This window comes from Phyllobates terribilis, unplaced genomic scaffold (genome assembly GCF_046119375.1).
Source record: "Phyllobates terribilis strain yellow unplaced genomic scaffold, ASM4611937v1 Scaffold_2__4_contigs__length_985480577, whole genome shotgun sequence".
In the NCBI taxonomy this organism is placed as follows: domain Eukaryota; kingdom Metazoa; phylum Chordata; class Amphibia; order Anura; family Dendrobatidae; genus Phyllobates; species Phyllobates terribilis.
This window is the reverse complement of record NW_027362762.1, coordinates 940,223,986-940,248,629: the sequence shown is the minus strand read 5'-3', so window position 1 is coordinate 940,248,629 and position 24,644 is coordinate 940,223,986. Positions and strand designations below refer to the sequence as shown.

Sequence of the window (24,644 nt, the reverse complement as noted above, 5' to 3'; positions counted from 1 at the left end):
CAGCAGCCCTCCCCACCGCATCAGCAGCAAGAGCAGCAGTCCATGCTGCAGCCACAGCAGCCTCGGCGCCAGAGGCGTACCCAGGAGCAGCGTCCAGCGCAGAGTAGGAGCAATGGACGTTCTGGGACACGCAGCGCCAAGGATTCCAGATCCAGCCGGCATAGCTCCTGCAGGGTTGATGATTCCGCGGTCTCCAGAGAAGTATCGGATACCGTCCTGCCTTCCGTTCCGGTACCCTGTCTTGGTTTACTGGGTGGTGAGTGAGCTACGTGAAAGTCGACGTATTAATGTAGACTTTTTCTGTTTTGTCTCTCTCTCTCCCTTTCCTTCCTCCGGTAATGGGCAGGATGTCCCTAAGAAGTGTAAAGGGAAGTCCAAGCATAGAGTATGTGCCCTGTGTGAACGGGGCCTAACGAATGATTGGCCCAAAAGATTATGCCAGTCCTGTATTGAAGAGACAATTGCGGAGGAAGCCCCAACTTTTTCTTCAAATTTAAAGGTTAGGTCTGAGGTAGAGAGATCGTTAAAATCCCTTTCCCAACCATCCCAGGCCCATAGAGCAAAAACTCCACCCCCACTTTCAGGCTCTGAGTCCGATGAGGGAATGTTGGATGACTCCACTGACTCTTCCTGCTCGGATAGCGGAGCAGGGCCAGGTCATTGTTTTCCCCTGGAAAGTGTGGATGGCTTAGTAAAAGCTGTCAGGTCCACAATGGGGTTGGTTGACCAGAAAACAAAGAAGTCAGTGCAGGATATGATGTTTGGCACCTTGGATCGCAAGAAACAACGAGTTTTTCCTGTTAATGATAAGGTGCAGGGTCTTATCAGGAAGGAGTGGGATAGGCCGGATAAAAAGGGCCCCCTTCCATCCTCCTTCAAAAGGAAATATCCGTTTAGTGAGGAGGATACCGCTTCCTGGAGTAAGGCCCGAAGCTGGATGTGGCAGTATCCAAAGCCTCTAGGAGATCTTCCCTCCCTTTTGAGGACTCAGGGATGCTGAGAGACCCGCTGGACCGGAAGGTAGATACCTTCCTTAAGGGTACTTGGGAGTCTGCAGCGGGGGCATTGAAGCCAGCCATAGCGGCAACTTGTACAGCGAGGTCCCTTATGGTATGGTTGGACAGGTTAGAGGACCAGATTAAAAGCAATGAGTCACAGGACTCCATTCTGGCCTCTCTGCCGGTATTGAAGGGAGCGGCGGCCTTCTTATCAGACGCCTCGGCAGATTCCGCCAGACTAGCGGCAAGATCTGCGGCCCTGTCTAACGCCGGCCGTAGAGCGGTCTGGCTGCAGTGTTGCCCAGGGGACATACAGGCAAAAGGAAGACTATGCTCTCTTCCATGTGAGGGGGATTTTCTGTTTGGTACCTCTCTGGACTCAATCCTATAGAAAGTGGGAGACAGTAAGAAAAGGTTCCCTAAGCCTTCCATCCCATCCTTCAAGCAGTCCTTTCGGAAGGAAGAAATTTGGCCGCAGGAGGGTGTCCAGGGAACAATCTAGATGGGAGGATCGTTCCAGGAAAGGGAAAGGATTCTTGTTCGGCGGGCCCTCCCAGGATAGTCGCAAGCCGCCGAAGTGACACTCTAATCCAGGTGGGGGGAGGCTCTCTCTCTTCCAGCCTGGGAAAAGATCTCTTCCAGCAGGTGGATCCTCAACTTAGTGAAATCAGGGCTAAAGCTAGAGTTTCGGAGGAATCCACCAAACAAGTTTATTCTGACTGCCCTAAGATCCTCTCTACCAGAACAACGGGCACTAGAGGAAGAAATATCAGTTCTCCTACAAAAGAATGTCCTGCTAGAGGTGTCTCCACAAGAAGAAAGAGGGGGGTTTTATTCCCCCTTATTCCTTATAAAAAAGCCGGACAATTCATAGAGTCATCCTCAATCTGAGAAGGCTAAATGCGTTCCTGAACATTCCGTCATTCAAGATAGAGAAAATAAAATCGGCTATAACCCTTCTATTTCCCGGCTGCTACATGGCAGTATTGGACCTAAAGGACGCATACTATCACGTGCCGATCCATCGCAATTTTCAGAAATTCCTCAGGGTAGCCGTAAAAATGCAGGGAATTGTCAAGCACTTCCAATACAGAGCGCTTCCCTTCGGACTGGCAGTGGCGCCCCGCATATTCACAAAACTGATAGCGGAGGTTACAGCCCATCTCAGGGAGGAAGACAGACTGGTCATTCCGTATCTGGACGACTTCCTGATAGTGGGCAAAACATACGATCACTGTCTGGGCCAGGTCGATCAGGTATGCACCATCTTAGAAGACTTAGGATGGTGTTTAAACCTAGAAAAATCCAAATTGATCCCTCTCACTACTCAGATCTTTTTGGGCCTTGCGCTGGATTCAATTCGGCAAGAATGCCGCCTCCCCGACCAAAAGAGGGAGAAAATAAAGAATCTAGTTTCGGCAGCAATAGCGGACCCAGTCATGACTCTCAGGGGGGCAATGTCTCGGTTGGGATCCCTCACCTCCTGCATCCCCGCTGTACCCTGGGCCCAATATCATTCAAGAGAGTTCCAATGGGACGTACTAAGAAACGAAGTGATCCTGAGGGGACATCTAGAAAGCAGGCTAACTCTCCCCCAGAATGTGACTCAGTCTCTGTATTGGTGGTTGGAGACGAGCACGTTCCAGACAGGCGTTTCTTGGGTTCCCCAATTCACCAGGGTGATTACTACAGATGCCAGCCCCAGGGGGTGGGGGGTGCACTTGGACAACCACCCGATGCAGGGGACTTGGTCTCAGGAGAAGAGTCTGGAGTCCTCCAATTTGTGGGAGTTAGGGGCGGTAGAGAAAGCACTGATCAGCTTCTTGCCCCTACTAGGAGGTCATCACGTGGAGATTCTGTCCGACAACCAGGTTGCGGTGGCTTATGTGAACCACCAGGGGGGAACCCGTTCAAGGTCACTAATGCAGGTTGCGGGGAGAATGTTTTCGCTGGTGGAGGGAAAAGTTCTCTCGTTAAGGGCCCTTCATATCAGAGGAGAGGACAACATGAAGGCAGACTTTCTAAGTCGCAGGCCATTATTACAGGGAGAATGGGCTTTAAATCTCTCGATCTTCCGCCAGCTAGTAGCCATGAGGGGGTCTCCAGAGGTCGACCTGTTTGCAACCCGTCAGAACAGCAAGGCAAAGAAGTTCTGCTCACTGAATCCCTTTGAGAACCCGCTAGTAGTAGACGCCTTCCAGTGCAGGTGGGATTTCAGTCTGGCCTATGCCTTTCCCCCCAACGTGCCTAATTCCAGCAGTGTTGAGGAAAATTCGGGAGGATCAGGCTCGAGTGGTCCTCATAGCCCCCTTCTGGCCCAAGAGGCCGTGGTTTTTCTGGCTAAGAAACATGTCCATCACGAACCCCTGGATTCTTCCAGAGATTCCCGACCTTCTTGCTCAAGGGCCTATATTCCATCCTCAGGTGAAAGGATTGCAATTAGCGGCCTGGAACTTGAGAGGTCGTTGCTAGAAGGTCGGGGTTTCTCATCAAATTTAGTCACTACTCTTCTGAAGAGTAGGAAGCCAATCACTACCAAGATTTACAGTAGAGTCTGGAAGAAGTTTTTGTCGTCATCTCAGGGAGTTTCCCTGGGGGTGGGGGGGAGGGGTTCCCATTACAGCCATTTTAGAATTTCTTCAAAAGGGGCTAGAAAAGGGTCTAGCAGTGAGCACCTTAAAGGTCCAAATCTCTGCCTTGGGAGCCTTATACAGTTATAATCTGGCCGGTAACAAGTGGATTTCCAGGTTCGTGAGGGCATGTAGTAGAGCCAATCCAGTCCCTACAGTTAGGGTCCCTCCTTGGGATTTAAACTTTGTGCTAAACGCATTAACAGGTTCTCCCTTTGAACCCCTTAGCTCAGGGTCCATAAAACTACTCGCCCTAAAAACAGTACTTCTGGTGGCCTTAACATCAGCACGGAGGGTTAGTGAGTTACAGGCTTTGTCGGCAGATCCACCTTTTACCCTAGTGCTAGACGATAGGGTAGTTTTGAGACCAGACCCTGCTTTCCTACCTAAAGTGGTTTCTAGGTTTCATATGTCTCAGGAGATAGCTCTACCATCCTTCTGTCCTGAACCCAAAAATAGCAAGGAGGAAAGGTTTCATACCTTGGATGTCAGGAGATGCCTTATGCATTATTTAGCATCCACAAGCTCATGGAGGAAGGATAGGTCTCTCTTTATCTCCTTCCAGGGCTCCCGAAAGGGATTGAGGGTCTCAAAAGGCACTCTGTCAAGGTGGATCCGGGAAGCCATTGCGAAGGCCTACACGGGGTCAGGCAGAGATCCCCCTGACAATTTGAAAGCCCCCTCTACTCGGGGCATGGCTGCTTCCTGGGCAGAAAGGGCGGACGTGCCCATTGAGCAAAAATGTAAGGCTTCCACATGGTCATCTCCGTCCACTTTCTATAACCACTATAGACTTGACCTTTCTGCCTCCTCTGATCTCACGTTTGGGAGAAGGGTTCTGCAGGCTGTCGTCCTCCCTCACATACTTGGTTCTCTGTAATTCTCTCGTTGTGCCGTCATGGGTGACAGAAAAACACGTATATTACTTACCGGTAATGTGTTTTTTCGGAACCCATGACGGCACCTTTATATTCCCTCCCTGTCACTGTGGTGTACACCTTCCGGTGGGTGGGTGTTGAATGTTCACATGGGTGAAATTCGTTATAGTTATTAAAATGATGTGCTCTAACCGGAGAGTCCTCTCATGCTCTGTAATCCACTGAAGCGGGGAGAGGCGCCGCCCTTTTTATCTTGAAGGTTTCCTGTCCTTGAAGGGCGGATCCCCTCTCTCTTTGTGCCGTCATGGGTCATGAAAAAACACATTACCGGTAAGTAATATATGTGTTTTTTTAACCCTCAGGCGATACACAAACTTGTCTAACATTGGGCTGAGTAAATGAAATATTACTATTTTTTTTTCAACTAAAATGTTGCTTTGACCCCAAGTTTGCAGTTTTCAAAAGGGGTAATAAGAGAAAATGTTACACAACTTCTCTTAAGTACATCAATACCCCATAAGTGGTCAAAAACTACTTTTCAGGCGCAGTACAAAGCTCATAAAGGAAGGAGCACCATATTACAGTGCAGATTTTACTGTTTTGGTTTGCATGTGACATGACCCAGTGGGAGAGCCCCTGAGGTCCCAGAACAGCAGAAACCCCTCCATAAGTGACCCCATTTTACAACCTGCACCTCTTAATGAATTCATCTAGGGGTGCAGTGATCATATTGACACTACATGTGACTCACAGAAATTTATACCATTGGGCAGTGAAGAAAAAATATTTTTACCACAAAAAATTTAGCCTCAGATTTTACGTTTTCACACAGGGCAATAAGTAAAAATGGTGCCGAAATGTGTCACACAATTTCTTCTAAACGTGGCAACACCCCATTTGTGGCTGTACAGTACCGCTTAGCCATACGGCGAGACCCGGAGCGCTATTTGACTCTTGGAGAACAAATTATTGTAGAATAGTTTGCGGACTCCATATACAGAGCCCCTCCAGTGACCCCATTTTGGGAATTTACCTACAGGTGTAGTGACTATTTTAACTTCATGGGTGTTTTCCAGAAACAAGCAGCAGTGGATGTTGCTGAGTGAAAATTTCAAACTGCCGTTGTAGTGACCAGTACGTTGTGTAGTGACCAGTACGTTGTGTAGTGACCAGTACGTTGTGTAGTGACCAGTGCTTTGTGTAGTGACCAGTGCGTTGTGTAGTGACCAGTGCGTTATGCCCTGCTCTTGCTTCTGGAGACATGCACCTGTAAATTAAGCGGGCTCTCATCGCTCCAGCCATGCCAAACATGTGGACCCTAAATGTAGTTTAGGCACATTGTGGGGGTCAGAAGGGAGGGAGGCATTTGGATTTGGAAGCACAGAATTGTCTTAATTTCTTTTGCGGGGCAAGGGCAATTTCGCTTTTCTAGAGCCTTTGTGCTACCAGTAACTTGGAAGTCCCTTATATTTTCGTTAACAGATGACAAACCTGAGTGGGGACTTAATTTTTTTTGATTGAGTTGAAGCTTTTATTGGGAACATTTTACATAACGTTTAACCCGCTCTCTAGGCTGAGTACGAACAATCGGGGTTTTCATCTAAATCTCCAAATGATGTAATTCAGATGAAACCCCCGAGGCATCCATTCACTATAATGAGGCAGCAGAGTTACTCTGGACTCCATATGGCCTCTATTTAGCGGTGTCCTTTATTTCAGAAGTGCACAAAACTGTGGCCAACCGCATTTTTATGCTCACCTTAAAAAAACTGACAGTGTGATCATAGGCCAGACAGCATCCACAGTGCCTCCATCTGCCTCATTATAGGGAATCTTACACCGGGGGTTCCTTCTGAATCATGTATTTCAGAGATTTACACGGAAACCCCTGTGTAAGTGCTCAGCACAGAGCGCAGAATAAATGTGAGCCGAACCATACTGCGATCTTTGGGAGGCAGAATGAACCAATCAACAGCAAGTGACGAATTGGTTTTATTTTTTTACGCCATTCCTCGTGCAATATAAGTGATTAGACGACTTTATTCTTCGGGTCGGTGAGATTACAGTGATACCCGATTTATATTGTTTTTTTATGTTTGGCTGCTGTTAGATTTTGCAAAATCTAGTTTTTGCTTCGCCATATTTTGAGAGCTATAGTTTTTTCATATTTCGGCCGACAGTCATGTAAGGGCTTGTTTTTTTGCGAGACGAGTTGACGTTTTTATTGCTACCATTTTTGGGTACGTGACATTGTTTGATCGCTTTCTATTCCATTATTTCTGAGGTAAAATGAACAAAAACCAGCAATTCCGGATTTGTTTTGATTTTTTTTTTTTTTTTTTTTTTATATATACCTTTCCGCATGTGGTAAAAGTATAAGGCAGCTTTATTCTTGTCAGTACGTTTACAGCGATACTACACTACACAAAGAATTGTTTTTGCAAAGCTTTAGTCTGAGAGCTATAGCTTTTATTTTTCGGCCTGTAAAGCTGCATGGCGGCTTTTTTTTTGCGGGACAAGATGACGTTTTCAGCGGTAACATTTTTATTTACATTTGGCTTTTTGATCGCATTTTATTCCACTTTTTGTTTGGCGATATGATGAAAAAGCTTGTTTTTTGCGCCGGTGTTTTTTTTTTTTTTTTTTTTTTTTTTACGTTGTGCACAGAAGGAGTTAATTAGTGTGACAGTTTTATAGATCGGGTTGTTCCGGATGCGACAATACCAAATGTGTACTTTTTTTGTTTTTGCATAAATATACGGATATATTGGTTTAATATATATTTTTTTGTTGGGATTTTTTTTTTTAAAACATTTTTAGACTTTTTTTTTTAATTTTTACTTAGTCCCTGTATGGGACTTCAGTTTTTATTTTTCTGATCACTGGTCTCATGCTATGCAAGAGACATGTATTGCATTGCATGATAGCTGACAGTTTTACACTGTCAGATCTCCTTCTAGACTCAGCTGCTGGCTGAGTCTAGCAGGACACTGTGCATGGCAGACCCGTAGGTGGTCATGTGACCTCTGGCTGCCATGACAACGCCAGGTCCTATCAGCTATCACTGGGGCCGTCGGAAAGGTGAGTGGACGACCCCTCTCCTCTCACTGTCTCATAAATGCCGCAATGGATAGCGGCATCTAGAAGATAGCAATGGGTTAACATCATTGGGACCTGATCCAATCAGGTCCTGATGATGTCCCGTCACTTTATACTGCTCTGCACAGCAACCGTAGCGCTTGCAGGACCCTGGGGGTCCTGAGCACTGCGGGACCGCTGACCACGCATAAATGTCGGCGCTGCACAGAGCCCAGCAAGCGCCGACGTTTATGTACAGTGGGCGGTCGGGAAGCAGTTAAAGCAAGTAAAAATGGCTGCTGTAGCCATTGAGAATACGGACAGATCCACACAGGTGTGTTTTGGCCCTGCTGATATGTCTGCCCAGAAGAGATGAGAAAAGACTCGCTAATGATGTAAAATTTAAAGGGGTATGTAGGATATGCTGTCTATATAGATCTGACCTCTAGAAACCCACCAAATTAGAGTTTTACCACTTTGTCCCCCTTCTAAGTCTTCCCTACAAAGTCACATTCTGACTACAACCGCTGAACCGGACGTAAGTTTCTTGCACAGCTCGGAGGGGCAAGACTGTGAAGATGATGCAGCGCTAAACCAACTGCAGCCTTTTCTTGATCATGTAACGCTCAGACCAAGAGATTGGTGCTGCATTATTTATTGATTTTTAATTGAGTTCTGTGTCATTTACATATTACCTTGTGCAAACGTTGCGTGCTGCAATGTCGGTCAACAACAAAACACTTAAATGCATCACTTACAAAAAAAAAAGTGTTGTTTTAGCGATTTCATTTCATTTTCCTGCATAGATCCAGCTGTCGCTCCCATCCGCCTCATTCCTGAATCCTCCCTGCAGTGGTAGCTGTGGGTTAGTGATATTTTATGGTTTGTTTTTCACGGCTGGCTGCACATCTCTTCCCGGTGTATTTACTGGACAGCTAGGGGCTGCGACCTGCAGAATCATTGCTGCTTGTGACAGAGGAACAAAGGACATAATCATCTCTCAGACATGGTAGATTAAATTAAATGAGAGATTGTAAGGTCAGGAAGAGGATTTCAGATACTTTATATAATTTTGCAAGTGTTGTATTTGTAAAAATGTTGTACTGGTCCCTAAAAACGATAACCGCACAACTAAATGTTTTTGTTTTGTGTTTTAGATATCATGACATGCCGGATGTGATAGACTTCCTTGTCTTGAGGCAGTTTTATGATCACGCGCGTTACACAGACTGGCATTCGGGTATGTTCTAATAATGCGGGTCTATGTAATCGGGTCCTCTGTATGTAGTTTTTTCAGTATAAGGGGAGTTTGCACTTGTAATGTCATGTTTCCATTAAAATGAAAAATGGGGGACATTACGCTTTCTGGGAAAATGTCTTTCGGGTCCCCCTTCACCCCAAGAATCCTGGATACGTGCAATCCACTGACTGCTGTTCCTATCTGACCTCCATTCTGAAGTGGCGAAGTCCAAGCCATTTGTTAAACCATTTCAGATCCATGATGAACCCAGTCATCCTTCTTGGGCATTGTGGAGAGTTTTGCTAATAATAATAAAAAAAAAAAAAACCTGTAAAGCGCTCCTGCACAGTAATCAGAGCAATAACTCCTGACCTGGAAGAGATGGCCTGGGAAAAAATACAGAAGCCAAGGTCTGAGACCATAGATGAAAATATCAGAAAAAAAAGCTCTCAAGGAAGAGTGGAGAATTCAGTCATACATCCGTAAGAGATGACCTTTCTGATCAAAGTGTCGTCAACCGCGGAGTCCACATGTTTCAGAAAAGGAGAAGACAACCGCCCGCCTGTAAAGGTTTACTGGGTGGGGATGCTTTGTAATGCTACGAAAAATGTGTTGCATCTGGAACTGGAGGAATTGTTCAACTGGCCAAGATGGAAGTTGAAGAGACATTCTACAGAACAGTTCCATCTGTCAAGAGGGCGGAGGCCTCTCTTGGCAGATGGAAGAGAATTGGTGAAAAGGACACTGATGTGGTCTCCTTCTGCCAGTAGGACATTTGGACAGCTTGTGGAAGCAGGATACTCTTGTGGTGTCTGAGATGACCTCCGTCTGCCTTGGGCCCAAAAAGCCGGGAGCCCTGAAAGGGAAGGTTAATAAAAGATCTTTTGGATGCAGACTAGAGTACCACAACTTGAGTCAAACACTCGACAAGTCGCCACAATGTTGATTGGGTCTGAATAGAACACTCGGCAGCTGTAAGCGAGACAAAGCACAGATACTTACCCTGGTGAGCAATCTGCACGGTGAGGTCCAAAAACAGTTGTAGGAGCCCCAGAAAGGATGTCCTGGCCAGGCAGAAACAACCTTGCCAACCCAAATAGCAATGAAAGCTGGGCAAAAATGCAGATTTTTCGACTTTGCCAATAAATACAAACTTAGGCAAGGATTCCAAACGTCAAGCTGTGATGTTCTCGCAAGAAGCCGCATCTGAGAGTAGGAGAGTCATGGTTTTGGATTATTGAAAGATTGGGTGTTCGCCAAGTGGCGTGGAGGACCGGAATGTGACGAGAACCACTGGGAGAAAAAAAAAAAAACATTTTTTATACGACCTTGTCTGCGGGAAAAACATCCTGGTCACCTGACCATTCTGAAGGACATGGTCTCTGCAGGACGAGAGATCTTGCTTTCATTACTTTGTGACTGGTTCACCGCACTGACAAGGCAATCGACCATGTCTGTAGCTTAAATGCCTTGTCGCAGTCCAGGTCCGATTCCTATGGTTGTTGAGCCGCAGGAGAAGCCGAGCGAGATGCCTTGTGCTGCTTAGGAGACGTAAAGAGAAATGGAGACCAAGACTTTTAAATTACTCAAGGCCACTTGGACTGCTGCCATGATCTGCCACATTGGTGTGGAGTAGCTAGTGGATCTGACTTACTCTGGGTAGTGGCCAGAGAACTATTCGGCTGTCTGCATAGATAAATGCTTCACAACTGTGTCCAATGTTTGGATACATTGGTTGGTTTGGACACTGATAGGGACAGTTACTATGTATGCAGGAAAGGGGTTTGCTTTCTTTGTAGGGTACGGGGAGACTCCTAAGCGGGAGGAGGCAGAGGAGCCAGGCAAGTGGGAGCAGTGCAGGACTCAGCGGTTGGCCAGATGGGAATTAGGGCTCAGGCTGCAGTGTGCGGTCCTCTCTGAAAGCGTACATGGTAGTAGGCCATGAGCTGATGCCGGGGGGTGGAGGATGCTCTGCTGGGGTACCGAAAGTGTCGGTCCCCAGAGGGACAGGTGGCCTACCCTGTCCTCTGTGGGCTGTGGAATTACCAAATGGGGAACTGAGCAGTGCAAAAAAACCTGGGGCCTGGGAGAAAAAAGGGGGGCCGGGAACGAACGAAAAAACGTCAGCACAATTCAACAGCATGGGATGAGAGCCAAAGGGGCAAGCGTAATGCTGAAGGATGCAAGGCAGACACTATACTCACCTGTCCTGAAAAGGCTTGAGCCTGGATTGTCTTTGCTCTGTGTAACGTGGCACTCTTTGGTGAGCATTAGTACTGTGTCAGTAAGGGGTCCTGTCATTCGGACAGAAGAAGATATGATCTAACCAGTTATTGACTGTTCTCTATGCATTTACAGAAAGGCCATTCCAATCGGTTTGCCTAATCTAAAGGGGAAAAGAGAAGATTAATAAAAATAGACAGGTCTGGACTGTCTGCCTCCTATGTGGTACTAATCTTGTTAGTGGCAACAGTGTACACCCATGATTTTCTGTGTCCCCCAATGAGGCGTCCGAAAAGTATTTTTGTCTATCCGTTTGACCTTTACACTCATGCAGTGTGACAACATACTTTGGGGCTTTTAGGGAAAGCCGATAAACGTCTTAACATCTTTCCATCCGGGTTTAGGTGATCGCTTCCGGTCTATTATAGATGATGCCTGGTGGTTCGGGACAGTGGTCGACCAGGAGCCGTATCAAGCAGATTATCCCGACAGTCTGTTCCAGTGCTACATAGTGAAGTAAGAGCAGAGACCCTGAGCCTTCTCATGAGTGCACGTGCCAATCACTAAATATACCTTACACTTCTCCTCCTCACAGGTGGGATAATGGAGAGACTGAGAAGCTGAGTCCTTGGGACATGGATGGCATTCCTGATGATGGTACGTTCTTTTTTTTTTTTTATTATTGGTATATCAGATTCCATTTTTTACAGTCAGGCTTTAAGTTGTGTTTTTTCTCGAACATCCTAAGCTAATTTACTGTGGCCTATGGGAAGTCCCCTTTCTGCTCCTATGAAACCCAGCTTGTAACAATATATAGTTCAAATGATCAAGTCTCGTAGAAGGACTGGAATCTCACATCCCCCTGCCCCACGAAAAGAAAAAAATCTTTGATATTGCCTCATATACAAAAGTCAAATCATTTAAAATATAAAATTAACTAGTCCATGTCTTAAATTCTGTACAGAAAGGAAAAACAATATGGCAGATTTTTTCAGTCAACACACTTTCCCAAAAAGCAATTAAAATGTGTTGGTGGAAACGGGGCGAAGTGCAGCCGTGTCTGCCTCCTACGGACACTAAACTAAAATTGATTATCTTCTTGCTAGTTGTTGGGTGTACACTGCTGAGAAGGAGCTAACTTTTTTTTGCCTTGTCAGCCTCCTAGTGGCAGCAGCATGCACCCATGGTTTCCTGTGTCCCCCAATGAAGCGAGAGAAACGTGTTCTCCAAAATGGTATAAATATCACTGCTCACCATACAAAAAAAACAAGCCCTCAAACTGCTTTATTTAAAAAAAAAAAAAAAAAAAAAAATAATCCCAGAATATTTTTTTTTTAAAAAGTTCCAAATACTTACTTTTAGCCACTGAAGTGAAAAAAACGAAACAAATATGTAACCACAACAATTGGCCTGGTCAGGAAGGAGGTTAATATTTAGCAGCCTATTAGTTTAGAACCTGTGGGATATTTCTTCACATATTACCCCGGTCTATTTTTAGTATTTCCGCCTGAAGAAGCTGGAGCCAGCATCTCCATAACCGAAGAGGAGCGAGATACTTTGCTGTACTCCCCCCAGGAAGGAGAATGGGGGGAAGGGAACCAAGACAGTGAATGTGAGCGAATTATATGCGGCATCGATCAGCTCCTTAATCTAGGTGAGATGCCGAATGTGCGAGAGTGGCGTCGGTGGTTTAGAGTGTGGCGTCGGGGGGCCGGGTTTTACATATCGGTTGTATTGTCATCCTTCAGCAGTGGACGATTAGTAACCATCCTGATGGATGACGTGTATGGAGTATCCACTGGCTAATAACTGTTAGATTGAAGTGGTTTTTTTTTCCTGCTTTTTGACATGTGCCACTTTTTGTGTGACAGACATGGCGGCTCAGTTTTCTGCACCTGTAGATTTAACAGTCTACCCATCATATTGCATGATAATTGCTTACCCTACTGATCTCAGCACCATACGGATGAGGCTGGTGAATCGCTTTTACCGGTAAGATTTGCAGTCCTTTTTTTCCCTTCGTGACTTAAGGGATATATTTGGAAATCGTTTGGCTCATCACTAAAGTTTCTGAATATTCAAATGTTTGCTTTTTCTATTTACAGGAGGGTTTCTACCCTGATCTGGGAAGTCAGATGCATTGAACATAATGCCAGGACGTTCAATGAACCGGACAGCAACATCACGAAGTCCGCCAAGAAAATCACAGACTTGCTGCTAAAATTTATAAGGTAAGAATTACACCCAGACTCTGTTTTTATGTAACTTTAGATGTGAGATTTTCCCTGCAGTAATGAGCAGACCTGAGCGCTCGCTGCACCGCTAAGCAGGACTGTGGAGTCAGTAAGCCAAGCCTCCAACTCCTCAATTTCCACGACTCCGACTCCCTCATACACGGCTCATGTTTAAGTGATAATTTGCTGTAGCACAGATTCATCTCAGCTAAAAGTCTAGACCCTTAGATCAGGAATAGGACAGACATTTATAGGACATTTCATAACTTTCCCAAATTCTGATGAAAAAAATATTCCCCACAAACTGCATTGAACTACTGTACCCAATTTATTATATATTTAAGGAGTCAGGCGGTCCATTTTATACCGACTCCACCAAAATGGGCTCCGACTCCATGACTCTGACTCCACGACTCTGACTCCACAGCCCTGCTTCAAAGGTCACACGTTCTTACTGCTTAGTGCGTCTGGTGGAAGGAGCCGTTACCTGGACCCTCCAGTTTGATGCACACACTATATCTACCTGGAGTGGGGGCTTCTTGTAGATTCCCTAATATAAAGAGTAGATAAAAAATACCCAGATAATATTAATTGCTTTCAAGCTTTATATGTAGATATATATTGGTATACAAAAATGTAGAACAAAACTTTTAACCCCTTCAGGACCCAGCCTATTTTGACCCTAAAGACCCTGGCATTTTTGTCAATTCTGACCAGTGTCCCTTTACGAAGTAAAAACTCTGGAACGCTTCAACGGATCCTAGCAATTCTGAGATTGTTTTTTCGTGACATATTGGGCTTCATGTTAGTATTAAATTTAGATCGATAATATTTGCGTTTATTTGTGAAAAAATCAAAAATATGGCAAATTTTGAACATTTCGCAATTTTCAAATTTTTATTCTGCTAAACCAGAGAGTGATGTGACACAAAATAGTTAATAAATAACATTTCCCACATCATACTTTACATCAGCACAATTTTTGAAAAAAAAAAATTTTTGGTAGCAAGTTTGAAGGGTTCAAAGTCATCAGCAATTTATCTTTTTTACAGCAAAATTTGCAAAACCATTTTTTTTAGTGACCACATCACATTTGAAGTCCCTTTGAGTATGTACATGACAGAAAACACACAAAAGTGACACCATTCTAAAAACTGCACCCCTCAAGCTACTCAAAACTACATTCAAGAAGATTATTAACCCTTCAGGTGCATCACAGGAACTAAAGGAACATGGAAGAAAAAAATGAACATTTTAATTTCTCTAACAAAAATTTTCTTTTAGTCTAAAATTTGTTGGCCAATTTCTCCTGAGTACACCGATACCCCATATGTGGTCATAAACCACTGTTTGGGCGCACGGCAGGGCTCAGAAGGGAAGGAGCGCCATTTCACTTTTTGAATGGAAAATTAGCTCCAAAAGTCAAATTGCGCTCCTTCCCTTCTGAGCCCTGCCATGCGCCCAAACAGTGGTTTATGACCACATATGAGGTATCGGTGTACTCAGGAGAAATTGGCCAACAAATTTTAGGATGCATTTTATCCTGTTACCCGTGTGAAAATTAAAAAATTTAGGCTAAAAGAAAATTTTTATGAAAAAAAAAAAAGTACTTTTTCGTTTTCACAGATCAATTTGTGAAGCACCTGGGGGTTTAAAGTGCTGACTATGCATCTAGATAAGTTCCCTGGGGGGTCTAGTTTCCAAAATGGGGTCACTTGTGGGGGAGCTCCAATGTTAAGGCACACAGGGGCTCTCCAAACGCGACATGGTGTCCGCTAACAAATTGAATGGAAAATCGGCTCAAATTGTTAGCGGACATCATGTTGCGTTTGGAGAGCCCCTGTGTGTCTAAAGATTGGAGCTCCCCCACAAGTGACCACATTTTGGAAACTAGACCCCCCAGGGAACTTATCTAGATGCATAGTCAGCACTTTAAACCCCCAGGTGCTTCACAAATTAATCCGTAAAAATGAAAAACAAAAATTTTTGTGGAATTTTTTATTTTTTTCATTTTTACGAATCAATTTGTGAAGCACCTGGGGGTTCAAAATTCTCACCACCCATCTAGAGAAGTTCCCTGGGGGGTCTAGTTTCCAAAATGGGGTTACTTGTGGGGGTGCTCCAATCTTTAGGTACACAGGGGCTCTCCAAACGCAACATGGTTCCAATTTGTTAGCGGACACCATGTCTTGTTTGGAGAGCCCCTGTGTGCCTAAACATTGGCGCTCCCGCACAAGTGACCCCATTTTGGAAACTTGACCCCCCCCAGGGAGCTTATCTAGATGCATAGTGCGCACTTGGAACCCCCAGGTGCTTCACAAATTGATTCATAAAAATGAAAAAGTATTTTTTTTTTCCACAAAAATTTTCTTTTTTCATTTTTACGGATTAATTTTTGAAGCACCTGGGGGTTCAAAATGCTCACCACCCATCTATATAAGTTCCCTGGGGGGGGGGGGTCTAGTTTCCAAAATGGGGTCACTTGTTGGGGAGCTCCAATGTTTAGGCACATAGGGGCTCTCCAAACACGACATGGTGTCCGCAAACAAATTGGAACCATGTCGTGTTTGGAGAGCCCCTGTGTGCCTAAACATTGGAGCTCCCCCACAAGTGACCCCATTTTGGAAACTAGACCCCCCATGGAACTTATCTAGATGCATAGTGAGCACCCCCAGGTGCTTCACAAATTGTGTAGTGTATGTCAGGTTGGTGTGCGGTGTGGTATAGTGTAGTGTATACACACGCACAACCTCACATACACTACAACACACACACCAACCAACCTGACATAGCCTCCTCAGCTGAGTACGCCCTAGACTGGGATGAGCGGGTCAGGCGGGACATTTGGTGTGCTGTGTGCGTGTGTAAAAAGAAAAAAAAAAAATTGAAACTTTATTAAAGTGTATGTGTAACGGGTCTGGGAGGCGGAACCTCTGAGCTACTATACAAGGGGGCGGTCCTTGTAAGGGAGCGGGTGGCGACCAGGGAAGACGGGCAGGAAGTCACAGCAGGTGACCGGGACAGTCTCTGAGTGAACGGGCTGGAGGTCACGGCAAGTGACCGGGGCAGTCTCTGGATGAACGGGCAGATGGTCACGGCAAGTGACCGGGGCAGTCTCTGAATGAACGGGCAGATGGTCACGGCAAGTGACCGGGGCAGTCTTTGGGTAAAGGGTTGGTACGACCTGTGGCGGCTGATGATAGACGTGAGCTTCCAGGTGAGCAGGCGAGAGTCTCTGGATGAACGGGTGGTCACAGCATGTGACGGCGGAGCCTCCAGGAAGACCAACAGACAGGCGGCAGATGAGCGCTCCCAGGTGAGCGGGCAAAAGTCTCTGGACAGGCGGGTGGTCACAGCACGTGACGGCAGAGCCTCCAGGTAGGCTAGCAGACGGGCAGCAGATGAGCGCTCCCAGGTGAGCGGGCAGGAGTCACTGGACAGGCAGGTGGTCACAGCACGTGACGGCGGAGCCTCCAGGTAGGCTAGCAGGCAGGTAGCAGATGTGTGCTCCCAGGTGAGCAGGCAAGCTGGTCCATAGACAGACTGACAGGAGTTGGAAGGCAGACCGTCGGACCTCAGGCAAGCAGGCAGGTGGCTGAAGTGCGCTCCCAGGTGAGCGGACAGGCTGGTCCTTAGACAGACTGACAGGAGTAGTAAGGCAGACCGTCGGACCTCAGACTAGCAGGCAGGTAGCAGATAAGCAAGCTGGCAGGATTCTGGCAGGTATCTGGGAGGTAACTGGCAACGGGACCTGAGGGCTGAAGCAGAGTAGTGAACAGTGCAACAACATTGCTCGGGCACCTCCATTTTGGAGGAGGTGCCTTATATATGGTGAAGTCCTCCGGCCATTGGCCGGGGACTCCTTAGGACGGCGCGCGCGGCCCCTTTAAGAGGGAGGGAGAGCGCGCGCCCTAAGCACAGTGGCCGGGAAGGAGCGCGCGCTGCCAGCAGAGCGGGAGGAGGACGCCGGGCACGGAGCAGAGAGGTGAGGGGAACAGCGTCCCTGCCTAGCAGAGGGCAGGGACGCCGGCGCTACAGTACCCCCCCCCTTTAGGCCCCCCCCTTTTTTAGGCCAGACAGAAATTTAGCTAGGATAAGAGGGGCATGGATGTTCTCCCGGGGCTCCCACGTTCTCTCCTCAGGACCAAACCCCTTCCAATCTACTAGAAAAAAGGTCTTTCCACTTACCCTTTTGGTGGCAAGAATGTTCTCTACCTCAAACTCGTCCTCAGCAGAAACCGGAGCAGGAGGCGTACCTGTAGACTTGGAAAAAGAGTTAAGTACCACAGGTTTGAGGAGAGATACATGGAAGGAGTTAGGGATCCGTAAGTTGGCCGGGAGTTTCAATTTATAGGCCACCGGGTTGATCTGACTGATGACCTCCAGAGGACCGATGAACCGAGGCCCTAACTTGTAAGAAGGTATCTTGAGTCGGACATATTTAGATGAGAGCCAGACTTTATCTCCAGGACGAAATTGTGGAGGATCCAGGCGTTTTTTGTCAGCGTGTCTTTTCATCCGTTCGGACGACTGAAGGAGTGCGGATCGGGTACTCTCCCAAATGGAGGAAAATTTTCTAACGAGAGATTCCGCAGCCGGGTTGTCCACAGAGGTGGAGACAGGAAAAGGAATCCGAGGATGCTGACCGAAGACTACAAAAAACGGGGATTTGGAGGAGGATTCGCTCTCGTGATTGTTATAAGAGAACTCGGCCCATGGTAGGAGATCCACCCAGTCTGAATGATGGGCATTAACGAAGTGCCGGAGGTAACTGGTCAGGTTCTGATTGATCCGCTCCACTTGACCATTGGACTGTGGGTGGTAAGCGGAAGAGAAGTCCAGGGTGACGTCTAGCAGTTTACAAGTGGCTCTCCAGAAACGTGAGGTGAACTGTACCCCACGATCCGACACGATGTGGAGGGGCAGGCCATGAAGACGGAAGATGTGGCGGATAAAGTCTTTAGCCAGCTCGGGTGCAGACGGGAGGGCTGGCAGGGGAATAAAGTGAGCCATCTTGGAAAAGCGATCAGCGACCACCCAAATGACCGTATAACCGGCGGAGACGGGGAGATCAGTTATGAAGTCCATAGCAATATGCTGCCAGGGGGCAGCAGGCACAGGAAGCGGAAGGAGGCGACCGGCTGGCAGGTGTCTCGGGACTTTGTTGCGGGCGCAGGACACACAGGCAGAAACAAAGTCTATTACGTCCTTGTGCAGGGTAGGCCACCAGTAGTGCCGGGCAATAAGCTGGAGGGTCTTTTTCTGACCGGCGTGGCCAGCTAGTTTAGACGAATGGCCCCAGTGTAGGATCTTCTTCCGATCAGGTACTGAAACAAACGTCTTACCGGGAGGGAGACGATTTAGACTCACGGGAGCCACCTGCATTACTCTGGCGGGATCGATGATATGTTTAGGTTCTTCCTCGAGATCGGACACCAGAAAGGATCGGGACAAGGCGTCTGCTTTGACGTTTTTGTCAGCCGGGCGAAAATGAAGAACAAAATCAAAGCGAACAAAAAACAAGGACCACCGGGCTTGGCGCGGGTTAAGTCTCTGGGCATGCTGGAGGTAAGCCAAGTTCTTGTGGTCAGTGTAAATTATTACCGGGTGAAGAGCCCCCTCGAGTAGGTAACGCCACTCCTCCAACGCCAGCTTGATGGCCAATAACTCTCGGTCTCCTATGGAATAGTTGCGCTCAGAAGAGGAGAAGAGTTTGGAGAAGAAGACACAAGTTACCATTCTCCCGGAAGATGATTTTTGAGTAAGTACCGCTCCGGCTCCAGAGGAGGAGGCGTCAACTTCCAGGAAGAACTGCTTGTTGCCGTCCGGGCGATGCAGCATCGGGGCGGAAGAGAAGGCCTGTTTTAGGGAAAGAAAGGCCTCCTCTGCTTCGGGCGGCCACTCTTTGGGATTAGTACCCTTACGGGTGAGCGCGAAAATTGGGGCAGTCCGGGAAGAGAAGTGCGGGATGAAGAGGCGGTAATAGTTGGCGAAGCCCAGGAATCGCTGAATGGCCTTCAACCCCTCCGGTCGAGGCCATTTCTCGATGGCAGACAGTTTCTCTGGATCCATTCGTAGGCCGGTCTGAGAAATAATGTAGCCCAAAAATGGAAGCGAGGTCTGCTCAAAGAGGCACTTCTCGTATTTAGCGAAGAGGTGATTCTGCCTGAGCCTGAGCAGGACCTGACGAACGTCCCTCCGGTGAGTCTGGAGATCCGGAGAGAAGACCAAGATGTCGTCCAGGTACACCACTACGCAGGAGTAGAGAAGGTCCCGGAAGATGTCATTGACCAACTCTTGAAAGACGGCAGGAGCGTTACAGAGACCAAAGGGCATTACCAGATATTCATAGTGGCCGTCCCGGGTGTTGAATGCCGTCTTCCATTCATCCCCCTGACGGATACGAACCAGGTTGTACGCCCCACGGAGGTCCAGTTTGGTGAAGATTCTAGCCCCCCTCAGACGATCAAATAACTCCGGAATGAGCGGAAGGGGGTACTTATTCTTCACCGTGATCTGGTTAAGGCCTCTATAGTCTATACAGGGACGGAGAGAGCCGTCCTTCTTTTTGACGAAAAAGAAGCCTGCTCCCGCCGGGGAGGTAGATTTCCGGATGAATCCCCTGGCCAGATTCTCCTCAATATATTCGGACATCGACCGGGTCTCAGCAGCGGATAATGGATAAATACGCCCACGGGGAGGAGTAGTACCGGGTAACAGGTCGATAGGGCAGTCGTATGGTCTATGAGGGGGTAGTGTCTCTGCTTCCTTTTTATTAAAGACATCCGCATAAGACCAATAAGGAATCGGAAGTCCAGGTAGATTAGCTGGGGTAGGAGAAGGATGGACGGGAACCAGACAGGTCTTATGGCAGTCCTGTCCACAGCGAAGGACTTCTCCGGTCTGCCAGTCAAGCACGGGTGCATGTCTCTGGAGCCAAGGTAGGCCTAGCAAGAGGGCGTGGGAGAGTCCAGGCAGAACATGAAAGGAGATACTCTCAGAATGCAGCATTCCCACCTGCAGTGTAATGGATTCGGTGATGAGTTGGATGGGGCGTGGTAAGAGACCCCCATCCACTGCAGCAACAGACAAGGATACAGCCAGAGGTTTGGTGGGGATGCGGTATTTCTCTACCAGGGACTGTGAAATAAGATTCCCGGCTGCTCCAGAGTCAAGTTGGGCTAGTTCGAAATAACGGTTCTCCCCGCAGACGATTGAGACTGACAACAGCAGAGATGGAGAGGATTTATTCTTGTCTAGGTCGACCTCTCTGAGCGAACCTAGACACAGGCGTTTCCCGACCTCTCCGGGCAGGTACGGATCCGGTGCTCCTTACTGCCACAGTAGAAGCAACTCCCCTCGGCACGGCGTAAATCCTGACGGGTTTTGACCATCTTGGTCTGGTCGACCTGCATAGGCTCAGGAGAGTGTACCTGGGTAGAGACGGAGGGAGGGACGGGTTTCTGAAAAGTAGGAGCTAGACTTGGTAACCTCCTCTCACGGGTGACCTCTTTGGCACGCTCCTGGAACCGTAGGTCAATCCGGGTGGCAAGAGTTATTAGGTCATCGAGAGTGGTAGGGATGTCCCGACCGGCAAGTTCATCTTTAATACGGCCGGACAGACCCTCCCAGAAGACGGATACCAGAGCGTCGTTATCCCAGGCCAGCTCCGAGGCAAGGGTACGGAACCGTATGGCATATTGGCCCACGGTGAGACTTCCCTGACGGAGGCGTAGCAGTGATGATTCGGATGAGGTCTTCCGTCCGGGTTCGTCGAAGACTTTCCGGAAAGCCGTGAGGAAAGCAGGCAAGTTGGACACCAGGGGGTCTCCTCTCTCCCATAGAGGATTTAGCCAGGCCAGGGCCTCCCCGGTGAGATGGGACATGATGAATGCAATTTTGGCTCGGTCGGAGTTAAACTGGTGGGACAATAGTTCAAAGTGCAGGGTGCACTGATTTATGAAGCCCCGAGCCTGGGCGGAGTCGCCTCCGAAGCGAGGAGGTGCAGAAAGCCGGGGTCCGGGGTAGGATACCATGGTATTAGTGGGCAGCGGAGCTGCCGGATTGCGAGACATGGCACTGGCGGAGGTTGCTGGTGGAGCAGTCAGAGTGTCCAGGCGAGTATTGACATTCCGCAGGTGACCCAGGATGGACTCCTGTTGGGACCTTTGACGGGACAGTTCATGACACAGGTCCGAGAGCGAGGGAGCTTGGGTGCCACCGGGTTCCATGGCCCGAGCAAACTGTAACGGGTCTGGGAGGCGGAACCTCTGAGCTACTATACAAGGGGGCGGTCCTTGTAAGGGAGCGGGTGGCGACCAGGGAAGACGGGCAGGAAGTCACAGCAGGTGACCGGGACAGTCTCTGAGTGAACGGGCTGGAGGTCACGGCAAGTGACCGGGGCAGTCTCTGGATGAACGGGCAGATGGTCACGGCAAGTGACCGGGGCAGTCTCTGAATGAACGGGCAGATGGTCACGGCAAGTGACCGGGGCAGTCTTTGGGTAAAGGGTTGGTACGACCTGTGGCGGCTGATGATAGACGTGAGCTTCCAGGTGAGCAGGCGAGAGTCTCTGGATGAACGGGTGGTCACAGCATGTGACGGCGGAGCCTCCAGGAAGACCAACAGACAGGCGGCAGATGAGCGCTCCCAGGTGAGCGGGCAGAAGTCTCTGGACAGGCGGGTGGTCACAGCACGTGACGGCGTAGCCTCCAGGTAGGCTAGCAGGCAGGTAGCAGATGTGTGCTCCCAGGTGAGCAGGCAAGCTGGTCCATAGACAGACTGACAGGAGTTGGAAGGCAGACCGTCGGACCTCAGGCAAGCAGGCAGGTGGCTGAAGTGCGCTCCCAGGTGAGCGGACAGGCTGGTCCTTAGACAGACTGACAGGAGTAGTAAGGCAGACCGTCGGACCTCAGACTAGCAGGCAGGTAGCAGATAAGCAAGCTGGCAGGATTCTGGCAGGTATCTGGGAGGTAACTGGCAACGGGACCTGAGGGCTGAAGCAGAGTAGTGAACAGTGCAACAACATTGCTCGGGCACCTCCATTTTGGAGGAGGTGCCTTATATATGGTGAAGTCCTCCGGCCATTGGCCGGGGACTCCTTAGGACGGCGCGCGCGGCCCCTTTAAGAGGGAGGGAGAGCGCGCGCCCTAAGCACAGTGGCCGGGAAGGAGCGCGCGCTGCCAGCAGAGCGGGAGGAGGACGCCGGGCACGGAGCAGAGAGGTGAGGGGAACAGCGTCCCTGCCTAGCAGAGGGCAGGGACGCCGGCGCTACAGTATGTGTGTGTGTGAGTGCTTGATGTAACCTTCTGCAGTCACGTGTGGGGGCGCGCTCAGGCACACGGGGCGCATGAGGCGGCGGTCAGGCGTAGGAGGGGGCTGAGGAGATGGAGGAGCCAGCAGCAGCAAGGGGGGTGATCACTGGGGCAGAAAGAGGGGCAGTAGCAGCAGCAAGGGGGTGAACCCTGGGGCAGAAAGGGGGGCAGGAGCCGGCAGCATCAGGGGGGTTATCACTGGGGCAGAAAGGGGAGCAGGAGCCGGCAGCAACAGGGGGTGATCACTGGGTTTGCGGGGGGGGGGGGGTGGGGATGATCACTGGGACGGGGGGTGATGACGGGGACGGGGGGTGATGACGGGGCGACTGGGATGGGGGGGTGATCACAGGCGCAGGGGATTCACAGTGAGCCTGCTGCTGCCTGTGATCATCGTACACCGGCTGGCAGAAGGAGAGCACCAGGCGGTGGATGAAGACGTGGGAGAGGGAGCGGAGGTCTGGGTGCAAGTATGAAATTGGACTGGGGTGGAGGAGGGGGGGGGGGAGTGGGGGCTGGAATCGGACAAGGGGGGGTAATATTACTGGCGGTGGATCGTCTGCATCTGATCAGTGGCAGGGGCAGATCGGTGGGTGACCAAGCTGCACAGCTACCACAGATTGGAGGAAGCTGTGCAGCTTGGTCAGCCATTGTAAAAACGACACCCTCCACATCTGATTGGAGGGCTAGCGTCACATGGACACTAGACCCAATCAGATCTGGGGGGCGGAGGGGTGACAGAGCTGACACTCTCCCCAGCCAATGGCTGATGCTATATGCATCAGGCCATGCCCAGATCATAAATATTTAACCAATTTCCATTGGTGAGATATTTAATTCATTCCTATAGGCAGTTTCACTAAAGTGAAAGTGAAACTGCCAATCGTAGGGGTCCTAGGCACGGGGGGGGAGGGGGGGTGGGGTTAATCCACCCCCCGTGGGGTCAACTACAGGTTGTCCAGTTGCAGTAGGAACTGTGACACCCGAGCGACCCCGCTCGCATGCGCTGCAGGGGCGCGATCCCTCCATGTCACAGACGCTGTGACATGGGTCGGGAAAGCAGCGGTTTCCATGTCACAGACGCTGTGACACGGCTCGGGAAGGGGTTTTAATGCAGTCTTTTCTGTGTCACATGAGCGCTTGCGAAGATCAATTCACATGGGTGATTTTAGACCTTGAGTTCATGTGGGGAAAAAAGCAGCGCGCACAGGACAGCTAGTTTCAATTATTGTGAAATGCCTCTTAGCACCTGCGTCCTTCCACAATGCTGATAGAGCTGCACTGGAGTATTAGATTATATTTTTTCTTTCCAGGGATGGCCGCTGTTCCAACATTGCAGATATGAGCACTACCACTGAGGCGACTACAGGAGAGGAGTCGTGTGATGGACAGGTACGACCTCCCCCTATCTACCTGCAGCCGTTCATTCAATATAAGACTAAAGTTTGCGTGAGATGAAGCTCCACTTCTGGCCAGGGTTTTTATATTCCATGGATCACATACATACACACATTAACCCCTTCAGGACCCAGCCTATTTTGACCCTAAAGACCTTGGCATTTTTGTCAATTCTGACCAGTGTCCCTTTACGAAGTAAAAACTCTGGAACACTTCAACGGATCCTAGCGATTCTGAGATTGTTTTTTCGTGACATATTGGGCTTCATGTTAGTATTAAATTTAGGTCGATAATATTTGCGTTTATTTGTGAAAAAATCAAAAATATGGGAAAAATTTTGAAAATTTTGCAATTTTCAAATTTTGAATTTTTATTCTGCTAAACTAGAGAGTGATGTGACACAAAATAGTTAATAAATAACATTTCCCACATGTCTACTTTACATCAGCACAATTTTTGAAAAAAAAAAAAATTTTGGTAGGAAGTTAGAAGGGTTCAAAGTTCATCAGCAAATTTTCTTTTTTCCAGCAAAATTTGCAAAGCCATTTTTTTTAGTGACCACATCACATTTGAAGTCCCTTTGAGGGGTGTACATGACAGAAAACACCCAAAAGTGACACCATTCCAAAAACTGCACCCCTCAAGCTACTCAAA

The 24,644-nt window shown here is 48.5% G+C and overlaps 1 protein-coding gene across 1 annotated transcript in view; it reads left to right on the top strand.

The window, feature by feature from the left end:
- The window catches only part of BRWD1 (bromodomain and WD repeat domain containing 1), a 133,469-nt gene that overhangs the window by 82,042 nt on the left and 26,783 nt on the right, over window positions 1-24,644 (top strand). The window contains exons 27-33 of the mRNA XM_073668425.1: window positions 8,742-8,824; window positions 11,452-11,563; window positions 11,643-11,704; window positions 12,546-12,701; window positions 12,919-13,039; window positions 13,153-13,278; window positions 23,906-23,984. Of these exons, the coding sequence (XP_073524526.1) occupies window positions 8,742-8,824; window positions 11,452-11,563; window positions 11,643-11,704; window positions 12,546-12,701; window positions 12,919-13,039; window positions 13,153-13,278; window positions 23,906-23,984 (739 nt within the window). The remainder of the gene's footprint in view (window positions 1-8,741; window positions 8,825-11,451; window positions 11,564-11,642; window positions 11,705-12,545; window positions 12,702-12,918; window positions 13,040-13,152; window positions 13,279-23,905; window positions 23,985-24,644) is intronic.